The 10,662-nt window shown below is 40.1% G+C and overlaps 2 protein-coding genes across 2 annotated transcripts; one reads left to right on the top strand and one right to left on the bottom strand.

Moving 5' to 3' along the window:
• Positions 1-6,416: 6,416 nt before the first annotated feature.
• Positions 6,417-7,586, top strand: LOC137968511 (putative nuclease HARBI1). Its single transcript, XM_068815070.1, has one exon. It carries the CDS (start codon positions 6,417-6,419, stop codon positions 7,584-7,586), a length of 1,170 nt encoding a protein of 389 aa, XP_068671171.1.
• Positions 7,587-8,954: 1,368 nt separating this feature from the next.
• On the bottom strand, positions 8,955-10,098 carry LOC137968030 (uncharacterized). The gene is made up of 2 exons (XM_068814642.1): positions 9,875-10,098; positions 8,955-9,722 (listed from the first exon to the last, which is right to left on the bottom strand). The coding sequence occupies exons 1-2, from the start codon at positions 9,909-9,911 to the stop codon at positions 9,013-9,015; spliced, it is 747 nt and encodes a 248-aa protein (XP_068670743.1). The 5' UTR covers positions 9,912-10,098; the 3' UTR covers positions 8,955-9,012.
• Between the last annotated feature and the right edge of the window lie 564 nt (positions 10,099-10,662).

The raw sequence follows: 10,662 nt of genomic DNA, 5'->3' as shown, positions 1-10,662 counted from the left end.
AAAAGGCGGTGGGGCTTTTTTACCTATACTGGCCACCAGTGCTCTGACGCCGTTTGCGATGAATTTGATGCAGCCCATCTTGGGTGGTCTACTCGGTGTTACCGAAAAAACTTACAGATATTATCGAGGCTCATAATAATTATTACTAATATACAAACTAATTAACCATGTGTGAAACAATAAAACAAGAAATTCTTCTCCAGCTAAAAGACAATGAGTAAACTATTGTAGATGGCGTTCCTGGATACATAAGTAATCCCATTTTGATTTTTATGGGCATATAAATCGCAAACAAAGAGGTAGTGATCTCATTGATACCGCTCTAAGGGTGGGCAATACGTTGCAGAGTAGTTATAACAAAAACGGAGATGATTGTGGTAATGAAAGGGATATCATAATTTCGACAAGTTGTCATGGAAGACCTGTCGCTGAAGACGACAACAACAACAACGAGAAAAACGGTCACAACGAGACTCAGGAAACAAAAAAGACGAAACTGGTAATTCGTCTAATCAGAGTGGAAAAGGTTTTGCCGGTGAAGTGGGAAAATATATAGCTTCGTTCGTTCTCAGCAAAGCGTCTGCCAGATTAGCCGATCACGTGCTACCTGCGTCGCAGATGGGTGGAAAAAATCCATTTGCTAGAGTTGGTGCTAGATTGGCCTTGGGTATCGTTTGAAACGCAGGTGCACAAGGTATAGGTAATGCTCGGTCTCGGTTCTAGCATCATTTGAAATGCTAGTAAAAACGTTGCCAGATCCATGTTGAAAAAAGGACTCAAGTATGGTGCACCTGCTGTTGTGGGAGGTGTTGGTCTGAGATTGTTATTGCGTTCATTGGGAAATAAAGGATGACCACAATCTGTTGGTAGGAAAATGGCCGTAAAATCTTTGACTCGTCTAAAGACGTATGGAAAACGGGGTTTGGGTAAGGCTGCTGGAGCAGCAACACATCACAGCCGCTAGAGCATTCATTGGATGGATTGTTAGAAAAGCTTAAAAAACGTAAAACTAGAGTACAAGTCAGCCGTTGTAGAAAGGGTGATTTTATGTTTGCGCATAGATTAAGGTCTCTAGAGAGAGCGCGAGATCATAGGCAGATCGGTGGTGGATCATCGAATTATCTTCACGGAAAAATGGTGAAACATCTGTTTGCGAACAATCTAAAAGGATCTCTGGCCAGTGTATGCTAATGCCGTCATCAAGGGAACGGAAAAGAAGGTATTGACGACCTTGGCCAAGACGGCTTTACCGATCGCCTCCGTCATTTTCGGAGCCTTGGGTGTCTGGAAGGTGAAAAACGCGAGAAAAAGGAAGACACAATCAGGTGGAATGACTTCCAACATGCATAGTCAGGCCATTAGAAATGCTGAAAATATGATGCGAAAGGTAGTATTTAGAAATAAAATGAGAAGACACAGTTCAAAAGCTCTCGTCGCTTCCGTTTTAGCGGGTGTTCTGATGGCTTTGCCATATAAAAAATTAAATCAATAGAGAATGGATCAAAAAGGTGGTTTGCACATCAAACGACTGAAAATGAAAAGAAAGCAGATGGGTGGTTTGAATAAGCGTTTTTTTAGCCCAAGAAACACCGCTTGGCAGCGAGATGTAAAATACATTGTCCCCAGTCTGTCCAGTCTCCCAACAGCATTGCCAGGCAAGTGATTCACAATCGCATCAACAAAAAGAAACGTCATCAACAATCAGGGAGTGGAATCTTCACACCGACGCAAACTTGGTATGATTTTGCTGAAAACAGCGATGACAATCACCTACGTCAGAGACGACAGCGAGATGGTGGATTACTTTGGGAAAGAAGAGTCCGTTTAAAAATATACCTCTTTTAAATTTTATTGTGATTTTACACTGAAGAAAGATGCCTTTAGTAAATTCGTTGAACACCATTTTGAAACACAACCATGAGGGAAGTGAATAAAAGTTCACACCAATCAACGATGCTGAAAAAGCAACCGACTATGGTACCATCGCTGGGAAATGTAGTCGAGAAGAAAAAAACGACGGATGCCCATTTACGCTTACAAGAGCAGTTATCTCTAAACCGGAGGGAGAATGGAAAACTACACGGAGAGGTTAAAGGATTTGGTGAATGGAATTTCTTTGTTTTTACACACACTTAGTGAAGAAGAACTAATGGATTTAGTGGGAAATGAGAATGAGGTGAATTTTAGTGGTGGTTCTTCTACTTCCAAAAACAAACAAAAACCAACAAAATGCTCAACGTTTTAGAACGCGTGGACCAACAGATGCAGGAAGAAAGAGCCATCAAAGAATTACTACGGCGCGTCGGTGGAAATAGGGGTAATATGACCAGATCTACAAACACCGCAAAAACAGAGATCGAATTTAAAACACTCTGCCAAAGAAGCGACACTTCCACTATCGAACGTAGAGGATCGCATTGGTGGTAAACATGTGCGTTTCAGAGAACGAGATAATCGAAACGTTTACGACAACAACGACAACAACAACAACAGTGAAAGCAATAAGGAGAAAGAATTTGAATTAGCCTTGAATAAGTTATTATCGGAATAAAATGGCTTTGACCGTCGGTAATGTCAGTGGAGAGACTGCTGCTGAATGTTTACAATATCTATTAAATCTTAAGGAACTGCAAGCCGAGGAACAAGATGGTGAAGGAGCGCAAAAAGTCAAAAAATACACTGACCCCATCATGGTGAAAGAAAACCTGGAACAACCTCAGGAACAGCTGGTTTTTAACACATTGCAAGATCACTACACGGAAATAATTTGAACTGACGTAAACGAAAAAGATTTTATGAAGAGGGTTGTTTCTAGAGAAACTGTGGTGCTGTGTTGGTGGGGAAGTAGTATACAATGATTTGGTTTTATCAACGGAGTTGATTATGTAAATTGGCCACCGCATGAGATTCTAAAAGCTGATGTTTCAAGCGTTAGCCCTTCGTCAGAGCGAAGGGCTAACGCTTGAAACGTCAGCTTTTAGAATCTCTGTACAGTGGCCAATTTACATAATCAACTCCGTTGATAAAACCAAATGATTTTATGAAGGGTCAATATCATTTCGCTTTAAAACCACAGGGCAAATATGTGACGAATCCGTCGACCTGGACTTTGGAAACATGGATATCTCTCCATAGAAAAGTGAGGGATAGTCATGGTAATATAACTTGGGAGTATTTTCATCATCCTGAAACTGCAAAATCGAAGCAGCAGTTCATAAAATTCTCTTTATTAGCAAGCGAATACATGGTCTCTAGCATCTAAGTGTCTTTTGCAGATCACAAAGATCTAAATGTCACCACAAATCTGTATCGATTATGCGCAAAATTGATGTACATATTGACATACCCGTGGCATGAGAAACAAGATAGCAAATACTTACAGCGAGCAGTCAAGGAATCAAAATGGGTGTGGAAGATATAAAATTTAGAATAGATCACACAAAAACAAGGCTGATAGTGCCTTATTTTAGACTGTCGATCAACCTCCAACCGATTACAAAATGGATCCCATGGTTATGATCGACGTCAGTAGAACGTTTAATACCATTAATGATCCAACTGGTGTGGGCATCAGAGTCCCAGAAATGACCAAACTACAGAATAGCATACCAGATCAGTTTGGAATAGCTTTTGTGCTAGATTCTGCTTTACGAGGTGATGGTAATGTGGACAGAGAAATTGGCGAGACCAATCAGCCGTGAATAAAAAATACGAGAAATGTTGTGTGATTTTTGGGGTAAAGAAGGTAATCCCATGCACCATAACAGTTGCAGCCAGAAATGGCTGGATCATATTAAATCCAAATGCAAACAGTGGGATGCAGCACATAAATAAATTGGACTCCCAAGTGGAAATTACAGTTTGGACTGATGATGTAGTGAGAAATTTGAGAGTCGTCATATTTTGGTTAGATCCCGAGATGTTTACGTGTCACAACGACTGGAGTGGACCTCAGCGCAAATTGACGGCTGCTATATATAATCAGTATCCAAAATGTTATAACAACGAAGGTGGTGTTTTGGACGAATGAGCAGGAAAACATGCACGATACACTACAATTAAGAAGAGCATGTTTAGAAGGTGAAGATATTTCTAGATATTTTAAAGGAGTGTTTGGTGCCGATGAATGAGATTTGAATGAATTAGTGAAAGACAGGCAATCCATCGGGTCTATCATCTTAAATACAGATCCCATTTCAAAACCAGGCAGTCTTGGGTCACCGTGGTAGAGAGAACATTGTTTATTTTTCGATTCGTACGGTCATCACCCCATGGAACAATTTACGTCGGTGTCATCATAACGCGACAGATTATCAATTAGCACTGTGTACGGTGAGTATTTATTATTTTTTTATTGTTTTTCTGTGTTAGATAAGATCTAGACGAACACGACGATGTGCCCAACGATCATTTTGTACATGACATGGTGCATTCGTGGTATCTGAAAATTTTAAATAACGAAAGACACAAGTACTTTTTATCGAAACCACAAAAGAGTGGTAGTTTGTATGGTGGACTTACAGATTTTGAAAAACTAGCAAAAAAAATACTTCTCTTCTCTTTATAAATCAACGTTGTAAACCTAGGTGCTATCATGCATGAAAGTAAAAAAAGAAAAATGACTCATTCTAATGATCTAGAAAACGATTTTAGTTGAAAACCCTACCCCACTCCCTCCGCAGGGGCAAGTGCAATTGAAAATGAGGTCGGGATGAAATAGCGCCTTCGAGGGAAGGATCTCATGGATATACCCACCTGGAGTCCCCGCAAATGTTGCACAATGTTCTGAAAATTTTACTGGTACACCGTTATTAGAAATAAAACATGGTATATTTTTGATTTTAAAAAACGATTTTTCAAGCCACCCGATTATTATTTGTGGTGTTATTTGTTGACAATGTGCAAGGCTGGTAAACATCTATAAATCTTAAAACTGTGCTAAATGCAATAGGTGTTTTATATACATACCATCTGACTATCCACAACACTCAGGAATGAAGCGCGAAGTGTGAACATGAAATAACATCCACTCTACACGATGGTATGCATTCACAGAAGGTGTTTATAAATTCTGGCGAATACTCGTTCTCTGCTCTGTCTCTGATAATGTGCCACTGAGCAAGGTGGAACTTTAGTTTGGTTAACACGAATTTTTAGTTCAAATTCCCCAAGCAGTGTGAGAACAACCTCAACAACAAGCACCTGGACCTGGAAATTTACAGGCAGTGGCCGCAGCACAGCCTGCTCAGTTAACAGCGGAAGAGAAACTGGAGGTGAATTTGAAGTTTAAACTTTTCTTGTATTTGCGAATATGTAGTTTGGGTCGCTTTTATCCCCATTCTTTTTTTCCCTTGTTGTTTGTTTTGGAACGTTTTGGGTGTTTTCTTTTCCCAAAAGGGTATTCAATTATTATGCCGCAGACTGGCTATTTTATTATTACTCCTCATGGAATTGGCAGGTAACTTGGGGAAATTGGTGAAATCATATATTGGATCTTTGTGCACTTGGTTTATTATAACTGTCAGCGGTTATGAGCAATCATGACGTGATTCTTTCAGTGGGCTCTTCGATTGAAGATCATGATTGCGGAAGTGTTATGACCAATTAGTGAAATTGTTCATCAGTTTCTGTCATGACATGATTCTCTCGGCGGGTTGTTCAACTGATGATGAGGACAGTGGAATGCTATGGCCAGTGAAAATGAGACTGATTGTCAGTTACTATCACGACGTGATTCTTTCGGCGGGTTGTTCGGAAGATGATGGTGACGGTGAAAGCTTTATGGCCAATGGATCTGAGATTGTTTTGTTAGTTACTGTCTTGACGTGATTCTTTTGGCAGGTTGTTCAATTGATGATCGTGACAGTGGAAGTCTTATGGCCTACGAATTTGGGATTGTTTATCAGTTACTGTCACGCCGTGATTCTTTCGGCGGGTAGCCTGCATAGCAAGCGTTCCTTTTCGACAAAAAGAGCTTCGAAAGCTGCGCGGAGGTTGGGGCAAGAGACTAAGGGAACGCTTGCAAGAAGACCCCCTATTTTTGAAAAACCCGTTCGCCCACAAACGGGGTTTCTGATTGGTGCGGCACAGTCACAATGATTGACAGGTGACAAATTCTGGAGCAAAATATTTCTCCTAGGTTCTAGCATGACAAAGGCAATGGTGGAAGATGTGGAAGGTTTTGAATCGTGTGTTGAACCTGAGCGAATCGGGTCTTGGGTTTTACATTGAAAAGGAAAAAAGAACTGTCAATGCGCCATCTCTTTAACTGTGGTAGCGTTCCTTTTAACCAATCCAGTTTCGGATCTAGTGAATCCAGATTGTTTCAATTTTCGTTTCAGCCGGAACGAAAATCTAAAAATAGATTACGCAACAACGCCAAGGGGCCTGGTAACCATTTCTTTTTCAAAACAAACATGGCGGGCATAATTCGCCGAGCGCCACTAGCATTTTTCTCGTTGTTGGAGGAACTTCTCCAAGGGCCAACTGATGAAACACGCGATAAAAAGGAAGACATCCTTATGTTTATGATGCTCGAGGAGTTTTTGAGAAATTGTAGAAACGCTGAAGTTCGCACTGAGTCGTACGTTGAGAGTATAGTTCCAGCTATGTCAGATTCGTCCTTTCGCCAGCACTTCAGACTTTCGAGACCGACGGCCCAAAGGCTTGTCAACATTTTGGGAACCTGCCCTGAGATCCCAGTACCCCGAGAAAGAGGTCGTCCTACTGTTGAAATTGAAAAACAGCTGCTAATAACGGTTTGGTACCTTGGAAACCCTGAGTGCATCAGGTCAGTGTCAGACCGGTTTGATGTGTCACGTTCAACCGTGTTGAGAGTTACCACGAGAATCTGCAACGCACTTGTGAACAACGTTGCTCCTGATTTTATCCAGTGGCCTTCTGGAGACAGGTTAATGCGGACTATTGAGGGTTTCAGTGAGAACAATGGTTTACCTCGATGCATTGGGGCCATTGATGGCACACATATCCCTATAAAGGCGCCACATGACCATCATGAACATTACATAAACAGAAAAGGGTTTCATTCAATGCAGCTTCAGGTAGTTTGTGATGCTGACATGATATTCACCGATGTTTACTGTGGCTGGCCTGGAGCAGCGCACGATGCACGCGTTCTGAGAAACAGCCCTTTATTTCATGATGCAGAGACCAGAACAAATGACATACTTCCAGGACAAACGTACATCATTGGAGATGCAGCCTATCCTTTAAAAACCTGGTTGATGACAGGATTTAAGGACAATGGCCATCTTACTGCACAGCAAAAGCGTTTTACAAATCGTCTAAGTTCAAAACGGATGGTCGTTGAACGTGGCATTGGTCTTTTGAAAGGAAGATTCCGGAAGTTGAGAGTCATGGTGGATATTGACAGAATCAGGTTTTTACCAAAATTAGTTATAGCAGCATGCACACTCCACAATTTCTGCATTTATTCAAATGATGAAATAGATGATTTTCTACAACCTCTGGACGATGATGATGATGCCAATAACTTTGTTAATATTTTTGCTGATGACAACAATGCTGTTCGAAAGAGAGCTGAAATCATGGACATGATTTGCTGAACTTTTGCACTTCATCTCTGTCTGTATGGTGCAAAACAATACATTTTTAAGACAAATAACTAATACAAGCAGGTTCCAAAAAGGAAGGCTTCACTGGGAGGGCGGATAGTCTGCACAAGAGGGGTACCTTTTTCAGTCACACTAAGTGGTCAATTCATTTCATTATTTTATTTGTAAAAGGGTTTTAAGTGAAAAATGAACAAAGGAGATGCAACATCCCTGTTGTGGTCAGTGTAAAACCCAGACTGCAGACTGCAGACCTAGTGACCGCTTCTGTAGGTATGTGATAATTGATCATAATACAGTAAAAACCCTCATGTAAGAACCTAGAAAATTAAGAACCTCCTGGCAGAAATTTGCTACTTTAATACCCCAAAATATAAGAACCTGTTTTGCCAAACTCTAAACAAGTCGGTTCTTACACGTGGGTTTTTACTGTACTTCCATTTTACAAGTTATATGTAAGGGTTAGGGTTGTAACCTCCGGTAAAGCATTGCCATAGCACAACTTTCAAGTACCCTTCTCCCTCCCTTTTCACAGACACTTTCAGCCTGGAAAGGCTATTATTTACCAGTCTGCTGTTATAAACTCAGCTTGACTGTCGAGCCAGTTTTTTTTTTATTTTCTAACCCTCCAATTATTTTCTGCAGCATACTTTATTATAATTACTCTAAAATGAAAAAGGTCAGGACAAATCAGAGCAATTGATTTTGAACTATGTAATGGATTTGGTACATTGCGAGTGTGCTCATGGATAAATTAATTGCCAAGTAAGTTATTGCTCATTGGTTTTGTTCTGAATAAACCCTTTGATGAAGGGTAAAAGGATGAATGTGGGCAAACAAGCAAGATTTTTAAGAGGCTTGGCTGATCATAATGTGGCCTTTCGAAGCAAGTTCTTAAGGACAATGAAAGCAATAGCCTCCATTGAATGGAGGGTATTGTTTCAACATTTGGAACTAATGTTAGTTACAAATGGTGTTGCAGTTTTGTCCATGGTCATTGTTGTCAAAGTAACTCTTTGTTCTGTAGAAAATTGTTCATTTTTTGAAACAGAACATGCCAACACTTCCAAGAACATCTTGGTATCACATGGAGGGGTTGTTATCAAATCATGCTACAAAACTGGCCAACTGTCAATCAAAAATTGCCCTTTTAATTTTGTAAATACTGTAGAAAACTTTTCACATTCCACAAAAATTGAATTAAATTATTTTGCCTTTGCAAGTTGAAAATATCTCAATAATAAATACATTTATGCCAAAATTGTCTGAACTGCAAGTCAATTTCATTTGTAACTTCTCAATAAATATGAAATATTTCGAGAAAGAATAATTTCTGACAAAATTAAATGGTCCCCGAGAATATGTAATATGTAAATGTATTTAAAATAATTGACAATAAACCAGAGTAACTTAACATGCCTTATTTCGAAATGTCCTTTTCAAATAGCTCCAGCAACCTGTCAAATCGTTGCATCTTTTGCTGGTGCATTTCCATGACATGTTTCTCCTTTTCCTCTTCTTTTTCCCTTTGTTCCCGCTGGTACTCTTTGAACAAATCAGTGAGACTCTCCTTACTCTGAAGAGCCCTTTTGGCCCTGGACCTTTTAACCTCTCTGCGCGGAGTTTCTTCGTTGTCCAATGATGGTCTTCGTCCATCAGTAGAAGATGCTGCAGCTTCTGCAAAAGAACCTGAACTTGAACTTGTACGGATGAGGTCTTCACCAACAGGACCAGCCCTGTTGGAGCAAACTGCCACTGGCTTTACAGAAGGTGTCATGCCAAAGATATCGCTCAGCTCTTCAAAATATGGGCACGTCTTTTTGTCGTTGCCCGACACGTTGTTGTGATCGACTGTTTTTGTGAAATTTTGCTTTAAGTTCTTAAACTTCGTTTCACATTGAGCACCAGTGTAGCCATATCCTTTCTCTTGCATCTCCTTCGATATTTCCTCCCACAAAGTTTTCTTCTTTGACTTTTTGTCTTTGAAAAAGTTCTCCCTTTCTTTGTACAAAGACAGAAGAAACAGCACTTCATTCCTTGACCATTTAACTTGCAATAGCGGAGTTTCAAATGCGGCGGCTGGAGTTTGAACCTGAACGATAAGCTGGTCAGGGTCGATTGTTGAGAGAACTGCAAAAAATATAGACATTATACCCAAAGAACTTCCAGTTGTTTTCAACTATTTCCTGAACTTGACTTATAAATGAAACAAAAATTAAACATTTCTCTGGTTTTAAGACCTTTTGCTCAATGTAAAGGAAAATGATTAAAACACCTTGTACCTGAACAGGCTGAAAAGTCCCATATTTCCTCCGCCATGTTGTTTGTTGTGTGCCGAGCTGACAGACCACGTCGTATAATCCACACCAAACTCGCTCCCCGATGACAAATGGAACGGAAATCTTAAACCAGTTTCAGTTACCAATCCGAACGATCCACGTTCGGAGGTAGATTGTTTAGATTGCAATCTAAGATTGGTTTCGCCATAAATGGAACGGGAAATCTAATTTTCAATCCCAGAATCCGGTTTTAGGTTGGTTAAAAGGAACGCTACCTGTATAGATGTAATGGCCATTTTGCCAACAGGATTCGGAAAAAGCTTAAATTTTCAGATGTTTGTCATGATGTGCGGAGTGTGAAATAAAAGAACTTAAAACGAAGAACCGGCTTCTCGAGTATCATCGTGATTTCTCCATTTCAAAGCATAATACGCGATCAAGTAAGTGGTTGAGGTGAATTCTATGGGAATGACAGCCTGTAATTTAAATGAAAATCTGGACTGCTTGGACAATATCCATCAAGGGAAATTCAATATCATTTACGTGTCAGCTGAAGCCGCTATGGCGTTTCCGTAATTCATTAAAAGCAAAAGATTTGATCGTTATTTAACAAAACTTTGGCAGCGCTTATTGTTAACGAAAAGTTTGGACAGAACTGAAGTGAGCTTTTCGCTTGCTTGCAAAAGATACTTTTTACGCAGGATGATTTAATAAAATGCCTGCGAACTATCAGAATCCACATGTTTCTAGTCCAGTTCTGGACCAGGAAATTCGTCAAATTCTCTGCGTAG

Source organism: Montipora foliosa, chromosome 8, assembly GCF_036669935.1.
Source record: "Montipora foliosa isolate CH-2021 chromosome 8, ASM3666993v2, whole genome shotgun sequence".
In the NCBI taxonomy this organism is placed as follows: domain Eukaryota; kingdom Metazoa; phylum Cnidaria; class Anthozoa; order Scleractinia; family Acroporidae; genus Montipora; species Montipora foliosa.
The sequence above is the reverse complement of the archived record's forward strand: the minus strand, read 5'-3'. Positions and strand labels throughout refer to the sequence as shown.

Excerpts from the sequence above, each read along its gene's own strand:
- LOC137968511 (XM_068815070.1), top strand. The coding sequence starts at position 6,417 with ATGGCGGGCATAATTCGCCGAGCGCCACTAGCATTTTTCTCGTTGTTG.
- LOC137968030 (XM_068814642.1), bottom strand. The coding sequence starts at position 9,911 with ATGGCGGAGGAAATATGGGACTTTTCAGCCTGTTCAG. Across the intron at positions 9,723-9,874 it reads GGACTTTTCAGCCTGTTCAG|TTCTCTCAACAATCGACCCT; the intron begins GTACAAGGTGTT and ends TATTTTTTGCAG.